Genomic DNA, 22,094 nt, shown 5'->3' on the forward strand with positions numbered 1-22,094 from the left:
TTTGTTTGTTGTCGTACAGAGTTAGCTTGATAACTTCAATCTACATTGTCTTATGGTTGTTATTCTTTGACTGGCATCCCACTGGGATTTTTGCACACAGCGTTGAAATACGGTGTTTTTTTCTGGAAGACTTTGCTGTTTTTTCCAGGATTTTTCTGTTGCGTGTAGTCACTTTAAGATGTTTTCTTGTTCATGTCTTCGTTTTGTTGCGGTTGCACCCGAGTCAAGAGCCGCATGGCTCACAGGGCTACACCAAATAAATGAAACTGAAACTGAAATGAAACAAGGGATAAGCACTGTTGAATTCCCCCACGAGGTGGTATTTATTTTATCAACCCCGGGGAGATGATGGGCCAAGTCAACCACCAACCACGGATTGAACTCTCGTGCTTGTGATTGAGAGGCGCTCGCTCTGAAGGACGAGCCAGCTGGTCGCACCGCAGTTTGAACTGTGCAGTTGAAAGGTGGCGAACGTGTTCCTAGTCCAGCAGTGGAACCGACAAAGGGCTGTGCGTGCATTTACTCTGGGGTGCAAAAAATCTGCACTCATCATGATTCGACGGATTCTCATGTTTCAGGCTCGCGACTCGATTCAGCAGGTACATCGTTTCAATCCACACGCGTTAAACTAACTCGTTTCAACATTGTGGTGGACATAGGGTCCTCCAGCTGCTGAAGGGGTCACGGGGAACCCGTTACTTGCAACGTGTATGAAACAGACAGCGCTTGGAACGAGCCTCTCCCATTCATCCATAACACAGGCGTTACAGGCACCTCTGCTGTTACCTTGAAGGCAGCGGAGGGCAATGCAGCAAAATCCATGGTTGTACTGCACGTCTATGCCCCTGGGTGTATTGCGCGAGTTTTCACAAACCCGCACCGACCTAAGTGGTGAAGTATGGTCAAATAACCCCCACAGCCCGCATGGTATGTGGAGTAGGCCCTCATCCGGCAGTGGACTCGCCAAAAAAAGGCTGCACATATAAATACAAACAGAACAACGTTACTGGTGGCACACTCGATTCGAGTTTGATTAATATATTATTAATAGCATTGATTGGTCTGCATGTGTGTGTTGCAGTGCATGGAGAGCGGTAGTGTAGCAGTTAGCGTGCTGCACTACGAACCCAGCGACCCGAGTTTGATTTACGCTCGACCAACATCGGTGACGATTATCTGAACCGGTCCTGGGCCTCCCCTAGGTCGACTCAGCCTCAAATGAGTACCTGGTGCGGTGTGCAAACATCGCCACTGGCGGCCGGGTGCGGTGTTGGCCACCCACCCTCTCGTGTGCCGTCCCGGCTTTCATAGGTGCTCACTAACAAGACTTTCCCCAGCAATCTGTTAAGGCTATACGGGGGCTCGTTGTGGCAGTGCACGCACTTTATCTTGTTCTGATTCACTTTCAAATATAGGACATCCTTCAAGATGAGGTCACCTACCCGGAGGACACGCTCATGGACTGGGAATTCAAGGTGTCTATCATGCACGACATCGCCAAGGTGAGCGGTTCGCGAGCCCCGGGGCCTCTTCTCCGACGACGACGACTATGTTAACCGATTAGCGCGGCTGGCGATGCACGGTGCGAAGAAGTTCAACATACGTACGTCCAAATTGTAAATGTTGTCTGTTTACTCTCCATCACACCGGTGTGCTGAAGTGGTAACTAACTGGCACGTTGTGTACGTGACGAACCTTACTAATTTCTCGTGATGGGTGTTGGCAGGTTTAACGACACATTTATATTTACGCGTTCTAACCTAATATTTTCTTACCCTTATTATGGATACATAAATCTTGACTTAAAGCTTTCGTGACTGCAGGTATTCATATTTCTTTGGGTCTTTCGGTAAAGTCACGTAGATAGATTCAAAGAAAATAACAAAAAACTACGACGTTTCAATCGCAACACAAGCGGTCGTCATCAGGAAAAGGGGGGTTGGCTTCGAAAGACAACTGCTTATAAAGGTTTGAAATGGGCATAGCCCAAATGTCAGCAGCCAATGTTAATGTAGGTGGTGGGCAGAGACCGCGGCGGAGGTGGAATTTCCACCAATCAAAGGGCTGCCAGGTAAAAATAGCATGTCAATGCAAGATCGCCGAGCATCCTCCATGGCGAGCGTGCCAAGGTGGTTATGTTCATGTGAGACATTAGCATGTTAATGTGAGACATTAGCATGTTAATGTGAGATCGTGAAGCAGCAACCTCGAGGATGGCGCGCGAGGTAGTTGTGTTCGTGTGAGAAATTTAATCTGTTAATGTAAAAAAAATCAAAGAGCCGAAAATAACAACTAACATCGGAATGTGGTAGGATGGGAACATCACAGCCAGTTATGACTTAAACTGGTTAATAACGTCCTTCCAATGATTGCTCAGTTTGCACTCATCTTCTCGGTTGAAATTGTCTGTGTCGAAATATATGGATGGCTTCATGAACGAATCTTTGTTGATGGCCAGTGGGTTTGCAACGTTCCTTCGTTTTGGATAAATTAATTTCGTGTGAGCCCACCGCATTAAAACAATGATCAGCCACGGCCGAGGTATTTGTCCTACCGTGTTTCAGGTCTGCCTTATGTTCACGAACACAGTCCAATTCATGTCGCTTAGTTTCCCCAATGTAAGAGCTTAGTTTGTAGACGCTGGGGTATTGCATGTCAGGGTTCACATCCCTCACAGATGGAATCAGATCACGAATTTTATGTACTGTGTTAAATTGAATCTGGATCGTGTGTTTGTTCATGATTTTGGAAGTCTTTTTGGTGACCCCTGCTATGTATGGCAAGGTGATGGTTTTGATTGGTTCCTCAGATGGTTCTTTCCCACCGGTTGGGGTGATAGCTTTACAGATTGTGTGGTCCGAATATCCATTAATCTTATTTGGGTGTAAGTGAGAACCCCTAATGAGGAGGGAGATATAACGGAGTGTGCGGAGCAACACGGGGAGTTGATTGGTTGGTGCTCAAGGGATGATGAACAGAAGAGTCGGGGAGAAGACGCCTGGGACCTCTCCCTCCTCACCTCGTCCTCCCCAGCAGTCTTGGGTGATCCTCTGCTGGGGGCGGGGACGAGGGTGGAGGTGTGAGGGAAGCAGCACAGGATAGTGGAGTATAGAGTGAGAGAGATAGCGGAGTATTGAGTGAGAGAGATATCGGTGTATAGAGTGAGAGAGATAGCGGAGTATAGAGTGAGAGAGTTAGCGGAGTATAGAGTGAGAGAGATAGCGGAGTATTGAGTGAGAGAGATAGCGGAGTATTGAGTGAGAGAGTTAGCGGAGTACTGAGTGAGAGAGATAGCGGTGTATAGAGTGAGAGAATTAGCGGAGTATTGAGTGAGAGAGATAGCGGTGTATAGAGTGAGAGAATTAGCGGAGTATTGAGTGAGAGAGATAGTGGAGTATATAGAGTGAGAGAGATAGCGGAGTATATAGAGTGAGAGAGATAGCGGAGTATAGAGTGAGAGAGATAGCGGAGTATAGAGTGAGAGAGATAGAGGAGTACTGAGTGAGAGATAGCGGAGTATAGAGTGAGAGAATTAGCGGAGTACTGAGTGAGAGAGATAGTGGAGTATAGAGTGAGAGAGTTAGCTGAGTATTGAGTGAGAGTTAGCGGAGTACTGAGTGAGAGAGATAGCGGAGTACTGAGTGAGAGAATTAGCGGAGTATAGAGTGAGAGAGATAGCGGAGTATAGAGTGAGAGAGATAGCGGAGTATTGAGTGAGAGAGATAGCGGAGTATTGAGTGAGAGAGTTAGCGGAGTACTGAGTGAGAGAGATAGCGGAGTATAGAGTGAGAGAGATAGCAGAGTATTGAGTGAGAGAGTTAGCGGAGTACTGAGTGAGAGAGATAGCGGAGTACTGAGTGAGAGAGATAGCGGAGTATAGAGTGAGAGAGTTAGCGGAGTATTGAGTGAGAGTTAGCGGAGTACTGAGTGAGAGAGATAGCGGAGTACTGAGTGAGAGAATTAGCGGAGTATAGAGTGAGAGAGATAGCGGAGTATAGAGTGAGAGAGATAGCGGAGTATTGAGTGAGAGAGATAGCGGAGTATTGAGTGAGAGAGTTAGCGGAGTACTGAGTGAGAGAGATAGCGGAGTATAGAGTGAGAGAGATAGCAGAGTATTGAGTGAGAGAGTTAGCGGAGTACTGAGTGAGAGAGATAGCGGAGTTCTGAGTGAGAGAGATAGCGGAGTATAGAGTGAGAGAGTTAGCGGAGTATTGAGTGAGAGTTAGCGGAGTACTGAGTGAGAGAGATAGCGGAGTACTGAGTGAGAGAGATAGCGGAGTATAGAGTGAGAGAGATAGCGGAGTATAGAGTGAGAGAGTTAGCGGAGTATTGAGTGAGAGAGATAGCGGAGTACTGAGTGAGAGAGATAGCGGAGTATAGAGTGAGAGAGTTAGCGGAGTATTGAGTGAGAGTTAGCGGAGTACTGAGTGAGAGAGATAGCAGAGTACTGAGTGAGAGAGTTAGCGGAGTATAGAGTGAGAGAGATAGCGGAGTACTGAGTGAGAGAGATAGCGGAGTATAGAGTGAGAGAGATAGCGGAGTACTGAGTGAGAGAGATAGCGGAGTATAGAGTGAGAGAGATAGCGGAGTATTGAGTGAGAGAGATAGTGGAGTATAGAGTGAGAGAGTTAGCGGATTACTGAGTGAGAGAGATAGCGGAGTATTGAGTGAGAGAGATAGTGGAGTATAGAGTGAGAGAGTTAGCGGATTACTGAGTGAGAGAGATAGCGGAGTATAGAGTGAGAGAGATAGCGGAGTATTGAGTGAGAGAGATAGCGGAGTATAGAGTGAGAGAGATAGCGGAGTATTGAGTGAGAGAGATAGCGGAGTATTGAGTGAGAGAGTTAGCGGAGTATTGAGTGAGAGAGATAGCGGAGTATAGAGTGAGAGAATTAGCGGAGTACTGAGTGAGAGAGATAGCGGTGTATAAAGTGAGAGAGATAGCGGAGTATTGAGTGAGAAAGATAGCGGAGTGTTGAGTGAGAGAGTTAGCGGAGTACTGAGTGAGAGAGATAGCGGAGTACTGAGTGAGAGAGATAGCGGAGTACTGAGTGAGAGAGATAGCAGAGTACTGAGTGAGAGAGTTAGCGGAGTACTGAGTGAGAGAGTTAGCGGAGTACTGAGTGAGAGAGATAGCGGAGTATAGAGTGAGAGAGTTAGTGGAGTACTGAGTGAGAGAGATAGCGGAGTATAGAGTGAGAGAGATAGCGGAGTATAGAGTGAGAGAGATAGCAGAGTATTGAGTGAGAGAGTTAGCGGAGTACTGAGTGAGAGAGATAGCGGAGTACTGAGTGAGAGAGATAGCGGAGTATAGAGTGAGAGAGTTAGTGGAGTATTGAGTGAGAGTTAGCGGAGTACTGAGTGAGAGAGATAGCGGAGTACTGAGTGAGAGAATTAGCGGAGTATAGAGTGAGAGAGATAGCGGAGTATAGAGTGAGAGAGATAGCGGAGTATTGAGTGAGAGAGATAGCGGAGTATTGAGTGAGAGAGTTAGCGGAGTACTGAGTGAGAGAGATAGCGGAGTATAGAGTGAGAGAGATAGCAGAGTATTGAGTGAGAGAGTTAGCGGAGTACTGAGTGAGAGAGATAGCGGAGTACTGAGTGAGAGAGATAGCGGAGTATAGAGTGAGAGAGTTAGCGGAGTATTGAGTGAGAGTTAGCGGAGTACTGAGTGAGAGAGATAGCGGAGTACTGAGTAAGAGAGATAGCGGAGTATAGAGTGAGAGAGATAGCGGAGTATAGAGTGAGAGAGTTAGCGGAGTATTGAGTGAGAGAGATAGCGGAGTACTGAGTGAGAGAGATAGCGGAGTATAGAGTGAGAGAGTTAGCGGAGTATTGAGTGAGAGTTAGCGGAGTACTGAGTGAGAGAGATAGCAGAGTACTGAGTGAGAGAGTTAGCGGAGTATAGAGTGAGAGAGATAGCGGAGTACTGAGTGAGAGAGATAGCGGAGTATAGAGTGAGAGAGATAGCGGAGTACTGAGTGAGAGAGATAGCGGAGTATAGAGTGAGAGAGATAGCGGAGTATTGAGTGAGAGAGATAGTGGAGTATAGAGTGAGAGAGTTAGCGGATTACTGAGTGAGAGAGATAGCGGAGTATTGAGTGAGAGAGATAGTGGAGTATAGAGTGAGAGAGTTAGCGGATTACTGAGTGAGAGAGATAGCGGAGTATAGAGTGAGAGAGATAGCGGAGTATTGAGTGAGAGAGATAGCGGAGTATAGAGTGAGAGAGATAGCGGAGTATTGAGTGAGAGAGATAGCGGAGTATTGAGTGAGAGAGTTAGCGGAGTATTGAGTGAGAGAGATAGCGGAGTATAGAGTGAGAGAATTAGCGGAGTACTGAGTGAGAGAGATAGCGGTGTATAAAGTGAGAGAGATAGCGGAGTATTGAGTGAGAAAGATAGCGGAGTGTTGAGTGAGAGAGTTAGCGGAGTACTGAGTGAGAGAGATAGCGGAATACTGAGTGAGAGAGATAGCGGAGTACTGAGTGAGAGAGATAGCAGAGTACTGAGTGAGAGAGTTAGCGGAGTACTGAGTGAGAGAGTTAGCGGAGTACTGAGTGAGAGAGATAGCGGAGTATAGAGTGAGAGAGTTAGTGGAGTACTGAGTGAGAGAGATAGCGGAGTATAGAGTGACAGAGATAGCGGAGTATAGAGTGAGAGAGATAGCGGAGTACTGAGTGAGAGAGATAGCGGAGTATAGAGTGAGAGAGATAGCGGAGTGTTGAGTGAGAGAGATAGCGGAGTATAGAGTGAGAGAGATAGCGGAGTACTGAGTGAGAGAGTTAGCGGAGTATAGAGTGAGTGAGTTAGCGGAGTACTGAGTGAGAGAGTTAGCGGAGTATAGAGTGAGAGAGATAGCGGAGTACTGAGTGAGAGAGATAGCGGAGTATTGAGTGAGAGAGATAGCGGAGTATAGAGTGAGAGAGATAGCGGAGTATAGAGTGAGAGAGATAGCGGAGTACTGAGTGAGAGAGTTAGCGGAGTACTGAGTGAGAGAGATAGCGGAGTATAGAGTGAGAGAGATAGCGGAGTATAGAGTGAGAGAGATAGCGGAGTGTTGAGTGAGAGAGATAGCGGAGTATAGAGTGAGAGAGATAGCGGAGTACTGAGTGAGAGAGTTAGCGGAGTATAGAGTGAGTGAGTTAGCGGAGTACTGAGTGAGAGAGTTAGCGGAGTATAGAGTGAGAGAGATAGCGGAGTACTGAGTGAGAGAGATAGCGGAGTATTGAGTGAGAGAGATAGCGGAGTATAGAGTGAGAGAGATAGCGGAGTATAGAGTGAGAGAGATAGCGGAGTACTGAGTGAGAGAGTTAGCGGAGTACTGAGTGAGAGAGATAGCGGAGTATAGAGTGAGAGAGATAGCGGAGTATAGAGTGAGAGAGTTAGCGGAGTATTGAGTGAGAGAGATAGCGGAGTATTGAGTGAGAGAGATAGCAGAGTATAGTGTGAGAGAGTTAGAAGAGTATAGAGTGAGAGAGTTAGTGGAGTGTAGCAGGGAGTTCGGAACAAGTGTGTGTGTGTGTTAGTGTAAGTGAGGAGCATCCACAATGGATGCGAGGTAAATAAAGTGACACAGGAGAATTGTTAAGTGTCCGTGTGACTACATCACTACACATACATGCAATAAAACATTTCCGAATCTCCACCGGGTACAACGACAATGATACATAATCGTTCGATGCTCTTCCATCGCGACCTTCAACAAAGTGAAAACATTTAAATTGTGTACAGCTGCACACTGCGCCCAGAATCAAACGAGTCACTTTTGGAATCTCATTTATTTGTCGTTAATGTCAGGGTGGTCACACCAAAATTTGAGCGTCACATTTCGCGGGGGACATTAAACAACGATTTTCCAAACACCATGCTCTTTTGTGAGCTGCCTACGCAGCCTAATCATGAGCAGCACAGCAATTTAGTGTCTGGTTCTAAAAGCTAGGTTGGGTCATCAAATGTAAAATGTATATATAAATATAAAAAAATGAAGCTACGATCCAACATCAGCGATCGCATGTGTGGTCAGGTTTTCATCGTCTCCCCGAGTCTCATTTCACCTACACATGAGCCACAAGTATAATTACAAACCGCTTTTTGTACATGTCTTCATGCAAGCGCAACATCCTGACACCTATGACCTGGCCAATCTTGTTTGTTGGACCACCGGCAATTACAAATGCCGTAGAGAATATAGTTACGTTAATTCAATTAATAGCTTTGCATCCGTGAGGACGACCGCCCAGGAGATGGAATGATGAGATCAGGCCGTGGGCAGGTGTTAAGTAGATAATTATATCGCGACGATCATGAGAGCCGGCAGTTGCTTGGGGAGGCTTTCATCCAGCAGTGGATTGACCGTGGCTGATGATGATGATGATCAGAATCAGAAACTGTATTTATACTGGAGGAATCTGATGAGCTATGAAGCTCTTTTTGACAAACGGCCAATGATTAGAAATGCAGTAATTAATGCACTTTGTGTAGCCATACATTGATTTAAGCACCCAACTTGCACGACTCATGTGAAATGAATACACAATTATTTCTATCGAGATCTCGCATACAAACTGTATGAATTCAATATCAATCCAACTTATTTTACCCATCGCACTGTCTGTGACATAGCTCAAAATGCACCTTTTAGGCAGTCATCTATTTATTCATTCATTCAGTAGCATCACTCTCCTGCTGACTGCTTGACCTCCATCGCACAAATGTTGTGAAATTCACGTCACGTGGGACGTCGAGGGGCTATACCCTGGCCTTCCAGAAGGCAGTACAGCAAGTGTGGACTAATCTCCATCTGTTCCTTCTGTATGGTCATGGGGATGGTTATGTTTCCCCCTCTTACTTGTGAGCTTTCTGCAGGTGCTCCGTTTTCCCAAAAAAAAACAAAGGCAAAGATCCCCCGTGTAGCCTTAACAGACTGTTGGGGCAAATGCTATTAGCGAGCACCTATGAAGGCCGGAACAGCACACCAGGGGGTGGGTGGCCAACACCACGCCCGGCCACCTATGTCTCCCTAGTCACGATGTTTATACATCGCACCAGGCAATCATTTGAGGCTGAGTCTACCCAGGGGAGGCCCAGGACCGATTTAGATAATCGTTACTGGTGATGGCCTTGAGTGGGAATCGAACTTGGGTCACCGGGGTTCGCAGTGCAGTGCATTAACCGCGACACTACCACTCCGGTTTTCCTACCACATGTAAACACTCATTAATTGGCTGATAACACCTTAAGATGTACAGGAATGCAGAGCTTGAGCAGTTGTTGACACTGGCTCACCGCGCGGCTGCTTTCCCGCCTGTCTGCGGTACCTTGCGCATCTGGGTCGTTCTCTCTCTTTCGAGGGGGAGCAAAATACTGTGCGGCATATTACAAATGGAAATTATTACCATCATGATTAAGAAGACGATTATGAATACCTATCGACGTCCTTCGTAAGGCAAGTGTGTTCTCTCTGCGCGCAGGGCATGGTGTATCTGCAGAACAAAATCGGTGCGCACGGCAGACTCAAGTCCATCAACTGCGTTGTGGACAGCAGGATGGTGGTGAAGGTCACGGACTTTGGGCTCATCAGCGAGAGGGAAGACAGGGATCGTGAGTACAGCCACATATGTATGTCTGTACATACGTACGTTGCACTTCTTTCACACTCTAATAGAGGTTTTTTTTTTAAGTTAGATCGCGTAAATATAAATGTGTGAGTAAACCCGCCACCACCCGACACAGCCAATTAAGTAAGGTTTCTTACTCTTTGGTTCTTTCGGTACAGTCACGTAGATGGAAAATAAAAATAAATAAAATGTAAATAAAAATCACGACGTTTCGATCGCAACAACAAGCGACCGTCTTCAGGTGAAAGAAACAAACTGCTGAGAGGGGGGGGGGGGGGAGGGTGCCGCATCGGGCAAGAGGATGGGGCCAGCGATTGTGAGAGATGGCATGTAGGGCATGTGAGAATGGGAGTGCAATCCGAAGGACATGTGAGAATGAGAGTGCAATAACTAGACGAGTGTGTAATAGAATGAGGGCTTGTGGGAAAGAAAGTGCAATCCAACGAGGGCTTAGTTGAGAGAGCAAAGAAAGCTGAGACATCAAACTTAGCAAAACTTAAACAATGCACTGCAACTCAGAGAGTCGGCCAACACAACAGCTAAAACTTTACCTGCTTGATCAAGTCCTTCCAATGATTGCTCAATTTATATCCATCTTCTCGGTTGAATTTATGTCTATGTTTGTATATATCTGGATGGCTTCATGAACAAATCTTTGATGGTAGCCAGAAGGTTTGCAGAGCACCTTGGTCTCGAAAAAAAACAATGTTTTGGTCTCGGAAAACACAATGTTGCACCGACGGCGTCGACCAGGACAGCCAACCGCTGTCCGGCCGCGCGATGATCGGGCGAAGGCGGCAGCGATGAGGGTGACGACGACGGGTCCAATCCCAGAACTGGCAGCCCGGAGCTCTCGCTCTCCGCTGCTTATATTCCCGTCGGCGCGGCTTGGCTCCACCCTGGCTCCGCCCTAGCTCCGCCCTAGCCGCGCCTCCCTTCTCGAACCCGCCAGAGGGTTCTAGGGGCTTCTGCACGAGGTCTACCGTGACCCTTGCCCCAGTTGCTTTGCCCTGCCGGCAGACCCATGTATATGCTGAACGGCGTGTGCGCTAAGTGCCCACCTGCAGTTGCAGCTGCTGTACAACAGTCAGCGCTATGTCACTACACATTTTTAAAAATGTAAACGACAAAACTATTTATAGAAAAGTATTTTTTTACTATAAAAATAACTTCTTATCTCCAGCTGCTTGGTTGGTCAGCGCCGTAACGCTCCTAGTGGACGAAGCGCGCCTGCCCGTATCCTTATTCACAGCTCTTGAGTCGCTGCTCAGCTCTGGCTTGAGCAAACTCGGTCGCTTTCAAAGGCAGCTCGGACGTGGCTTGGCTCAGGCTCAGCTAGAGACAGACATGGCATGGAGCCAGAGCGATGACTGAGTCGAAACATTTCAAGGAACAGAGGCCGTAATGTGAGCCTGACACGTGGTACGCGTAATTCCTCGTGCAGGTTCCTTGAAAAGCACACCTCGTCCTGAGAATGCAGTCAAGGAGAAGATCATTTCATACGCCCAGATGTTAAAGGTACAATCATATATATGTGTATATATATATACACACACAGAACACATCACCACACAATCAACTTTATAGATACCGGAAATTGTCTCGTGCAGTTGAAAATAAATTCGCAAGCGTAACGTGCAGCAACAAAAAACAAATATTTGAATCTCCCGGCATTATGGAGTGAAACGTCGGGCAATCGTGCCAAAGCCGCTCGCCATGCCACCCAAGCATGCATCGCCGAGCAAAGTCTTGCAAGTACGGTCGTGCCATTCGGTTCTGCTTGTCGGGATTTTACCGCTTGTTGTTCGGCATGACGTCCAACGATTCGCTGCACGTGTTGGGACCTTCTTCAGGAAACCTACTCAGTGATACGGACATAGGCGGAGACATGAAGCAAGCACCTGAAGGAGGGGCAAGTGACGCTTTGCCTCCGTGATGAAACTTGCCAGGGGTTTGCGACTGTTTATCAGCATTGGACGTGACAGTTTTAATATTTCTAGAGTAAGATTAAAAGCACTCTATTTGATACATTTAAAGAATTACCTTCCCAGAACCTGCCTCAAAGTGCCTTAAATGTTGGTGGAAATCTCAGCCGACAGGTGCTCTTGGTTAATTTCAAGCCGGGGACAGTTTGTTCACAATTTCCAAACGCTATTGTGTCATTTTCTGACCAGTGAGCGCATTTATGATCAGCTCAATTGCCGGACTAACGCTTGATGTTAAAACGCGTTGGTGCCCTCCCTCAGGCGCGGACCCGGGGTCAAAACAAGCTTTTCAACAGATTCATAGCGCGGCGCTCAAACCCATGCGACGAGATAAGGCCAACGAGACCGAGCTCAAGTAAGCCAATGTTATCAGCGTTCAGCATTAACATTCATCATCGTCCCCACCCCTTTCTCTTTTAGTTTTGTTCCTCTTCCCTTACCTTCCCTTCCCATAAAAGCCCTACGTTCCTGATCACAGTCCCTGCGTCGAGAGGCGCGCTCGCAATCCATGTGAGTGGGGCGCTCGCAGTCCATGTGAGTGGGGCACATAGCTGTACTCGTCAATATCTGGATTCGAATTAACGACGTCCACTTCGACCAGATGACGGCATTAGTCGTAGCGTTTAGGGTGACGCAGAAAGACGTCGCGAGAGGGAGGCTGCCGTCTCCCACCCAACGGAGGAAGGGGAACGGCAAAGCTACACGGACTCTCTCCTGAAGCCCTCTCGTCGTGGCTAGCAGCAGACCTCGACGTTGGCATTTAGCTTCTGGGACATGTTGCCACGTGTAAGAATAGAAGTACCATTATCATTCAAAGTCAATCCGCTGCTAGATGACGGCCTTCCCAAGTCACAGCTGCCACCTGTCGCGATCCTGCAATGTATTAGTTCCCCTAGCACCTGCTAATAAACCGGTTTAAATGCTGTGCATTCATTTTATTGATTGGTGCCTTAACTTTCATAATCCCGGTAATGTAGTAATTGTCGTTCTCCCTGTCGACAACACCGTGTGTGCCCAATAGCAACTGGCAATTTGGCTCGCCAAGGAAGCAGTAACGGTGGCAAAATGCGTCACATCTCCGCATGACGTACAAGTGCATATGCGTGGCCTTTATCAATCCACTGCTAGATGAGGGCCTCCCCACACCGTGCAGGGTCGTGGGGGTTATTCCATCACATTTCACCATGCCGGTGAAGGTGGCAAGCGTAAGGGGCGCCACGGTGGCGAGATGTTAACTATCTTGCCTGGTACACAGGAAGTCGTGGGTTCAATACTGACGCCTGTATATTTTTGAAGTTTGCATGTCTCTCTCCCCGTGGTCGCGTGGATTTTTTTATCCGGGATGTCTGGTTTTTCCCTCCACATTTAGAATCAACATCACGCGTTTAGAGTCGTTGGCTGCTATAAATGTCGACACGATAAGCCACTTCGTTGAGCTATCATTGTGACCAAGTCACTTATGAAAAAGAGTTGTCTAGCTCAGTGGGCCTTACCGGGTAAAATAAAAAGAAATGGGTTAGTTTAGCTATGATTTGGAGCCCGCCTGACAACCACCGTGAGAGACATCAATTGGCAGACTGATGTCCACCTGCAGACCAGGGGCCGAGTCACCTGCTGGGGCTTTCTCGTTAAACGGTTGAGATGAGGCGCAATGCGGTTTTGCAATGCCCGAGGCGTTTAAGCAACATGCAATAGCAATGAGTAATATTCCAACCGACGGACATGACTTGCGATCAGAACTCTGGATGGCTCCAGAGCACCTGCGAGCGGGGGGCGTCTCACCCAAGGGTGACGTCTACAGCTTCGGGATCATCCTCCAAGAGCTCCTCTACCGCAGAGGCGTCTTCTACATCCGAGACGGGAGCTACAGCGAAAGCGGTGAGCCGCTCGGACGGCGGGATCGTGGCAGGACTCCCCGTCCTCCCTTTCTCCACTGGCACATGTGAGACGTGTCAGGGCCCCATGCTGAGCCGGCCCAGCAACTGCTCAAGGTGGCACCGGGGTTGTTTTTTATTCCACCGAAGAAGCCGTGAAACCCCTTGCCCTGCTTGGCCAGCGTGTCACGTTTTTGGTCACGGCTCGGCACGGCAAATAGCCGGTGGAAAACGTCCCGGGAGGCCTCTGTCCTGGCACGGCTCGGATGTGCCAGTGGAAAGGGGTGCTGCTGAGGAGACAAGGCCTGTGGGGATCAAAACAATGGCCATGCCTGTGGCATGGTCTGAGGCCTCCAGTTAGATCATTACTCCGGGCTGAAGTGATTTTTGTCAATTAATGTCCCACATTTTTTTTAGTCTTAGGGTAGGGTGCGGCAGTGGCAGCGTGATCAGTACGCCGCACTGTTAACCTGCTGATCTGAGTTTCATTCCTGGCAAGTGATATTCCAATTTATTCTGGGCCTCCAACTTTCACCTACCCCACACTAACAAGCATGGTAAGTCCATAAGAGTTTGTTTTTTAGTTAGATAGCGTAAATATAAATGTGTTGTTAAAACTGCCAACACCCGACACACTGGTGTGTTGGAGAGTAAGCCACATCACACCAGTGTGCTGTACTAATAACAAATTAACACGTTTTGTTCACGCAACAAACCTTACCAATTGGCTGTGTATGGTGGTGGCGGGTTTAACGACGCATTTATATATTTACACGATCTGACCCAAAACGCCTCTGTACAGCAGCTAATTACTCTAAACGCACGTTTCTAAATGTAGAGGGAAAACCCGGAGGACCCGGAGAAGAGCCCAAGTGGCCACGGGGAGAGAGACACGCAAACTCCAAATATACAGGCATTAGGGTCGGGATCGAACCTACGACCTCATGCGTACCAGGCGAGGGAGTTAACATCTCGCCACCGCAGCACTCCAGGCGGCTCAACCCCTTGCTGAGCTTCCGCGATCTGATGAGATTGGGTGCATTTGGGGGTCACTTGGTCATAGGTAATGGATTTTTTTGTTTATTGGGTGCAGTTGTGAACAATAGCCATATCAGACTCAGTCCTATAAGGCGTGGGGTGAAGTTAGAACATAGCCATGTGGTGCTCGGCATTTGAAGGCCTGAAGACCAGAATCAGTGATTTCGCCGACGTGTTCAGGAAGGGCAGTTGCATATCCGGACGACAGAGTGAAGAACGGAGCTTCTGTCCAGGGAGCATGTTGTGCACCTGTTTTGCTGCAGAGATAACAGAGCGCCTGATGTGCACGGAGGACACTGAACGTTTCCGGCCAACGCTCGAAGAGAGCGTCATCGTGGACAAGACCGGAGGCAGCGAGGTGAAGATATCAGCTTGTTTCACTGCTTTTCTCGCTCGGCTAGAGAGCTATAAAGCTCAGTGGGCCTAACCTGGTTAAAAAAAAATGTTCCAGGCCCTGGCTCACAGCAATGGTGAGCGATGTCTGATCCGGTCATTATTCATGCACATGTACAGATTCTGCAACACTTCAACAACACGTGTTTGTCCACGGACTTGTTTCCTCCTAATTAATAATGGTAGCGCTCGTGCCAGGCAAGCACGAGGCTATGTGGTGCGTTAGCCACGATGAGATGACGGGCTTCGATCGCGGCTCTACCGGCGTGCTGTACTCGTAACGAATTGGCACGTTCTGTTTACGTGACAAACCTTACTAGTTGGATGTGTCGGGTGGTGACGGGTTTATCGACACATTTATATTTTTACGCTATCTAACCGAAAAAAAACCCTCTATTATGGATCTCGCGTCGTAGTCCCGTGACTACTACCCAGGCTCCATTGCACCAGTTTCCCCTCCCTCTTGCCAGAGCGTCCCACTCATTGGCGCTTGTGTTAAAGCTTTTGAGATCACACTTGTAGATGTGCAGCTCAGTTGTGAAGGTTTAGAAACTCTGTTAATCGTGAGTTAATTCCTATTCGAAGATCATATTTTTTTCTAAAGTTATAGTGACGTTACAGTGAATGCGTCTGCATTTGCCTGCAGATGTTCCAAATGATCTCCGACTGCTGGGATGAAAATCCAGAAAGACGGCCCGACTTCAAACGTCTGGAGGGCATCCTCAAGAGGATTTCTAAGTAAGAGGAGCACATATCATGCAGAACATAACTTATTTCGTTCGCAATTTCATTGAAACTAAATCTGATCCATTTAAATGGAGTATGTACGTGTGTATGTTTAAATTCTTTAGCACCGTATGTAGCCAACCGTGCTAATCAGACGTACGTGTGCAGCATATGTATTAGCAAAAAGTGCAAACCATAATAATTTGTGTAACAGTCATCACTGCAAGTATCCACTCTCATGTACTACACAGTTCCTGGCCTTGACTGAGCATTACTATTATCATGATGGAGAACCCCTCCACTGGAACGCATTGCATCTCTGCGTGCGTGCTCTCCGTTCGGCTCCAGCAAAATCCACCAGGGCCACGGAGGCACGTACGTGGACAGCCTGATTTGGCGGCTGGAGCAGTACTCGAAGAACCTGGAGCGGCTGGTGGAGGAGCGCACGCATCTCTATAAGCGCGAGCGGGACAGGGCCGACGAGCTCAACTACCAGCTGCTACCCAAGTGCGGCTCTGCCCACAGTGCCCTTGACCCATCGCTCTTCATCCACGGCCATCACCGCAGCAATCACCACCGCCATCACCGCTCTCAACAGCAGAACTGCCACGATAATAATTAACCGGATTATCGCCACCTTGGTAATCATCGTAATGGCCTCCATCATCATCATCATCGTAGACACCATCGTTGTCACCGATATCTAGAAATATCACCATTATCATGACTATCACCACCGCCATCAAAGATTCCCAGTATAGCCTGAACAGACCATTGGGGCAAGTGCTGTTAGCGGGCACCTTTGAAGGACAGCACCGGCACACTAGGGGGGTGGGCGGCCAGCACCACGCCCGGCCGCCTTTGTCTCCCGAGTGGAGGACTGAGTCGACCTAGGGGAGGCCCAGGACCAGTTCCGATAATTATCACCGGTGTTGGCCGTGAGCGGGAATCGAACTCGGGACACTGCCGCTCGCCCCACCGTCATCACAACAACAACAACAACCGCCATTTGCCGCTAAGTGGCGGTGACGTCACCACGACCCTTGTGCCAGGCTATGTGCACCTTGAGGCAACGTGAAGTGTCGAACGCCCGCTGGCAGGAGGTCATGGGGCAGAACCAGGTGCCACGGGTCGACTGACTGAGATGACTGAGATGACTGACTGATGCACCACCTGTGCCCCCTACTGTGCCAACTTGTTGTGCTTTAGCCACCCGGCGCTCCGCTCGTTGTTGTGAGCGTCGCTCCTCCGCCCTCTGTTGTTGGAAGGCGACTGCCTCCAACTGTCCAGTAGCGTCCTTCACGAGCCTCCTCCACAGAGGCCGATCTTGACACCGCTGGTACCAGTCATCGGCAAGTCCACTCAGCTCCACATCCTCCTGTACCACATCACTCCATCTCTTCTCTAGCCCGTGCCGCGCCTGTTTAGCCCCCTCGATCCGGCCGAACAAAGATGTTTGGGCATGCGGTGATTGGGCATGCGGGCTACATGGCCCAGCCAACGCAGCCTTGCCTGCCGGAGGAACTCACCGATGGGACTTTGTCCAGATCTTTCGAGGATTTGTGAGCTCCTCACACAATCCAGCCTGGTTAAACCCAGGATTTATCGTAGGCAGGCTAGCCTAAATGTTTCTAACCGGCAGAGATGTTCCATTAAGGGGGTCCACCGTCATCACAACCTCTATTGACACCACCGCCAATACCATCGCTTACATCATCATCGTAATTACTATGACAATCACCACTCCATCCAACACTACCACCACCATCACAATCATAACTCATTTCCACCATGGCCACTACCTCTACGCCACCATCACAACCACCATTACCACCTTAAAGAGTAATACTTTCAAACAAGATAAAAACACCCCCCCCCCCCCGCAAATACCAAAAGTAAAAGTACATTTGTGCATAACAGAGGATGTTGCTGCACTGCACTCTGCTGCCTCTCGGCCTATTGACAGCCGAATTATTATAATTTAGCTTTGAGTGAGGATGTCGCCTCCTGAAAATGCCATCTCCAAGCTCAACTCAGTTGAAGTTCCGAGTTACGATGACATCGAGGTACTTCCCAGGCGATTTTATCGGAGGCACTGGCTGAGCCAGTGGGGGGGTGGGGTGGCACGTGCCCCCCCCCCAATGATCCAATCGAAATCCCTAATTTCGATCGGGTCATTGGGGTTTAATAGTAATAAATCGGCATTTTGCGACCCCCACTGCCACTGTGTAGCGTATTATTACGTGCCAGGGACTCTATGAGATGATAGGACAATAGTCTGAGTCCATAATTGCCAATAAGTAACGGCAAAGCAGTTATAAGTGACTCACAGAATTGTGCGCAGTTTCGTATACAGTCCACGACTTCCCTGAAGGCATTCACCTTCAGCGAGCGCGATGCCGATCACACCACGCGGTTCGAATTCGACCCTCGATCGATGGCTGCGCCATCGCCGCACACGCGCCGAATAAAAAGCAAGGGACAAGTCATTGCTTACTAACAACTCCTATCGTTTTTCATTGCTGGAGGGGTTACCCCCCCCCCAACTTGAAAAGCCTGGCTCCGCCATTGATCGGAGGCAACAACAGTACAAAGCACCGTAACAAAATACTGCTGCTGAATACGGAGTAGATTGTGGAAAGCAGAGTAGATTTCGAAGAGAAAGAGGTGGGGGGGGGACAAACACCAAATGGCGTGTAACAAAACTGGCGCGATACACCCTTCAACATGGGGGACCGACCGGAGGCATCCGGGCTCGCTGCCCTGCCGCGGCAGGGGTGACAGTCACGAGCGGTCCATTTGGACGGGCGGCAGAAGAGCACGGAAGGAGGGGACGGAGCTTACCTGGTCGTTAACGGTCAAAAAAAAAACCCAAAGCGCCGTTGAGCGGGGTTTGGAGGCGTAACCGGGGCTCGAACCCTCGGCGGGGGCGCGCAGGTCGGCGGTGATGGCGCTGAAGGCCCAGGGCTTCGTGGAGCCCGAGCTCTTCGATGCGGTCACCATCTACTTCAGCGACATCGTGGGCTTCACCACCATCTGCAAGCACAGCGAGCCCATGGAGGTGGTGTGCCTCCTCAACGACCTCTACAAGGCCTTCGACGCCATCGTCGACTCGTACGACGTCTACAAGGTGTGACGGTGACGGGGGGCTCGATTGTGTCGAACTTCTTTCGCACCGTACGTAGCCAGCCGTGCTAATCGGAGGTGTGGGGGTGGGCGGGGACAACAAGCTGAACACATAAAGCAGTTGTAAAGAAATGAGTTTTCTACCTAGAACATGTGACACACAGAGAGCTAATTGTAATTAAGATTGAGACCTTGTGTCTGTGTGTGTGTGTTTGTAGGTGTGCCACATGTGACGTACAGAAAGCGCATTATAATTAACATTGAGAACTTGTGTGTGGGTGATGTACTGTAACCAGATGTAGAATCGCTTTGTCAATCTAGATGATGATTTAAAAGTGCACAGCTCTCAGTGGCTTCCTAATATCAGAAGCAGGTGAATTCCAGACGGCCGTAAGAGCGCATCTGATAGAGCACGATGCAGTGACCATCTTTGTTCGATGGCTCGCCCAAAAGCTGCTGCTGCTGCTGCTGCAAGGATGACCGGAGTTCACACGATGGTTTTATGCTCCTTGACAAGATCAGCGAGCTACCGTGGTTCATTTGTGGCAAGCACTTTGTGCGTCGTCATGATATTGAAGCGGTGTCATCCTCTACAAGCTTCGCAGTGGGGGTATCGGGGGGGGGGGTGGGGGGGGATGGGGCAACAATTGCCATGTGACGACCCCACTTAATTAATTTGCGAGCAATTTAGCCAATTTTTGTCCCGTGGCGTCAGCACACCATGCCCGGGCTCTTTTTGAAACCACACCGGATCTCGTGACGCTCACTGGGAAGCAGGCAGGCAGGCGCGCATTTTATTTATTATGCTCTGAAGGCGAAGTCCTACGGCGTTAACCAGGGCGGCCGCCGGGCTCGATGCGCGAACCCCTGCGACGAGCGGCGATCGCGCTTCCATCTCCCCCCCCCCTCCCCTCCCCACCGTGTCCCCACGGCTCCAGGTGGAGACGATCGGAGACGCGTACATGGTGGTGTCGGGGCTGCCCAGGCGGAACGGCGCGCATCACGCGGCGCACATCGCCGACATGGCCCTGGACATCCTGGGCTTCGTGGGCACCTTCCAAGTGGACCACTTCCCTGGCCTGCCTCTCTGGGTCCGCATCGGAATTCACTCCGGTACCACTCCAGCGCCCCCCCCGCCCCCCCCCCACCCACATGAGCAACGGTTGGCTACGTACGGTGCGGAAGAAGTTCAACATACAAAAAGTTATTTGTTAACCCACTGCTGGATGAAGGCCTACCCATACCCTGCCGGTTATGGGGGTTGTTTGACCATACTTCACCCTGCTTGTCAGTCCACGTTGGAGGGGAGGGGGCCTCCGATTGCTCCAGACAAGCTAATGGTTTCAGCGTGCCTGTAGCCAGCCTCTCTTTTCCTTCTTTTATCTGTCTTAAAGTCACGTGCCTGCACTCTGTCAGTCTCCTGTTGGATGAGGGCTTCCCCATGCCATGCAGGCCATTCGTTCACGAGTAACAATTTGTAATGCACACAAATTGAACTTTAAAAAGGACATTCAAGTCTTGAGATTCCAACAGAGGTTACGATACAGATGCGATGTGCCGTGCAGTGAGAGAGGAGAGAGGGAGGGAATTCCAGACGACCGTAGCTCTGACAGGGTCTCTATGTGAGTATATGGGTCTATGTGTGAGTCTATGGGTCTCTCTGCGAGTCTATAGGTCTCTGTCTGGTGAGTCTGTGGGTCTGTGTGTGGTGAGTGTGTGGGTCTGTGTGTGGTGACTCTGTGGGTCTCTGTGTGGTGAGTCTGTGGGTCTCTGTGTGGTGAGTCTGTGGGTCTGTGTGTGGTGAGTGTGTGGGTCTCTGTGTGGTGAGTCTGTGGGTCTTTGTGTGGTGAGTCAATAGGTCTCTGTGTGATGAGTCTGTGGGTATCTTTGTAGGCGAGTCAATAGGTATCTGTGTGGTGAGTCTGTGCGTCTGTGTGTGGTGACTCTGTGGGTCTCTGTGTGGTGAGTCTGTCGGTCTCTGTGTGGTAAGTCTGTGGGTCTATGTGTGGTGAGTCTGTGGGTCTCTGTGTGGTGAGTCTGTGGGTCTCTGTGTGGTGAGTCTATGGGTCTCAGTGTGATGAGTCTATGGGTGATGGTGATGATGCCGAGACTGTAGGAACAGACCGTGGAAGTTGGGTGCTGACTGGGCAGAGGAGTTGACTAGGATCAGGTAGAAGGAAGCACGAGCCAGTGAGGTGCGGTGGCACCCAATGGCATTGGCCATGAACACCTATTTTGGACCCGTTCGTGTTATTAGCAAATGTTTCTTTTTTTATTTTGTATTTATCCATCTATAACAAACACATCCAAGACTTCTTCATCGCCAATGTTGGTGTTTCTGCCGTTTTCGTTAGCCCGTGAACCGCGGGCCTTGTTGTCTTGCAACACCACTGCAGCCTTCGGGTGCCCAGTGGTCATCACTGATGCCCTCCCCATCTCCATAGCCATCCGCCACCGACTCATTCATCTTGTCACCTTCACCCCCGTTTCCTCTCACGCATCATCATCATCATCGTCCTCGTATTTATGACATTCACCGCGCCATTCCATCTCGTCCCATGCCACGGTACGTTTTTGTACCGTCGTTAATTCGGCTGTCCGGCGCTCTCGTTAAGGCACTTGTATGAAGTTTGATAACGACGATGGTCTTGCGTGCCCCCGCCGCCGCAGGTGGCTGCGCCGCCGGTGTGGTGGGAAACAAGATGCCGCGCTACTGCTTGTTCGGAGACACGGTCAACACCGCGTCGCGCATCGAATCAACCGGGCTCCGTAAGTGATCGCTGTGCGTGTCAAACACTCATAGGCGAGAAGGCTCAAGCCTCCCCGTCACTCACGTGACTCACGTGTTAAAAAAAAAATATGTACAGTTTTATTTTTTTTACCTGATAAGGCCCACTGAGCTATGTAGCTGTTTTTCAGAAGCGACCTGGCTCTCACAAATGATTGCTCGACGAAGTGGCTTAAAGCGTGGAGATTTATAGTGGGCAAATACTCTAACCGCTTGTCGATTCTAAATGCGGAGGGAAAACCCGGAGAAGCCGGGGACAGAGGCATACAAACTCCAAATATACAGCAGGCGTCAGGGTCAGGATCGAACCCACGACCCCCTGTATACCAGGCAAGGTAGTTAACATTTCGCCATCATGTGGCCACCTCTCCACTCTGAATCCCTTCCCTCTCCTCTGCCACCCCCCTGTGAAAGCAGACACTTGTTCCTTCCTTCTCTCTCTCTCTCTCCTTCTCTTCCATCTCCTCTCATCACTCTCCTATCGCCGACATCTTCGGCTGGTCATTCCTTCTCTGCTTCCTCCCCTTCCTTCCCAGTGCTCCCTCTT

General features: G+C 49.4%; 1 protein-coding gene across 2 annotated transcripts in view; it reads left to right on the plus strand.

Moving 5' to 3' along the window:
* The window catches only part of LOC116949698 (guanylyl cyclase C-like), a 75,413-nt gene that overhangs the window by 48,212 nt on the left and 5,107 nt on the right, over positions 1-22,094 (plus strand). For both annotated transcript variants that reach the window (XM_032967299.2, XM_032967300.2), the window contains 11 exons: positions 1,416-1,502; positions 9,471-9,600; positions 11,062-11,135; positions 11,864-11,957; positions 13,340-13,480; positions 14,778-14,872; positions 15,554-15,645; positions 15,982-16,140; positions 18,571-18,763; positions 19,698-19,872; positions 21,430-21,528. In XM_032967299.2, coding sequence (XP_032823190.1) covers positions 1,416-1,502; positions 9,471-9,600; positions 11,062-11,135; positions 11,864-11,957; positions 13,340-13,480; positions 14,778-14,872; positions 15,554-15,645; positions 15,982-16,140; positions 18,571-18,763; positions 19,698-19,872; positions 21,430-21,528 — 1,339 coding nt within the window. The remainder of the gene's footprint in view (positions 1-1,415; positions 1,503-9,470; positions 9,601-11,061; positions 11,136-11,863; positions 11,958-13,339; positions 13,481-14,777; positions 14,873-15,553; positions 15,646-15,981; positions 16,141-18,570; positions 18,764-19,697; positions 19,873-21,429; positions 21,529-22,094) is intronic.

This window comes from Petromyzon marinus, chromosome 37 (assembly GCF_048934315.1).
Source record: "Petromyzon marinus isolate PM22_M1 ecotype Great Lakes invasive population chromosome 37, UKy_Petmar_22M1.pri1.0, whole genome shotgun sequence".
NCBI classification, from domain to species: domain Eukaryota; kingdom Metazoa; phylum Chordata; class Hyperoartia; order Petromyzontiformes; family Petromyzontidae; genus Petromyzon; species Petromyzon marinus.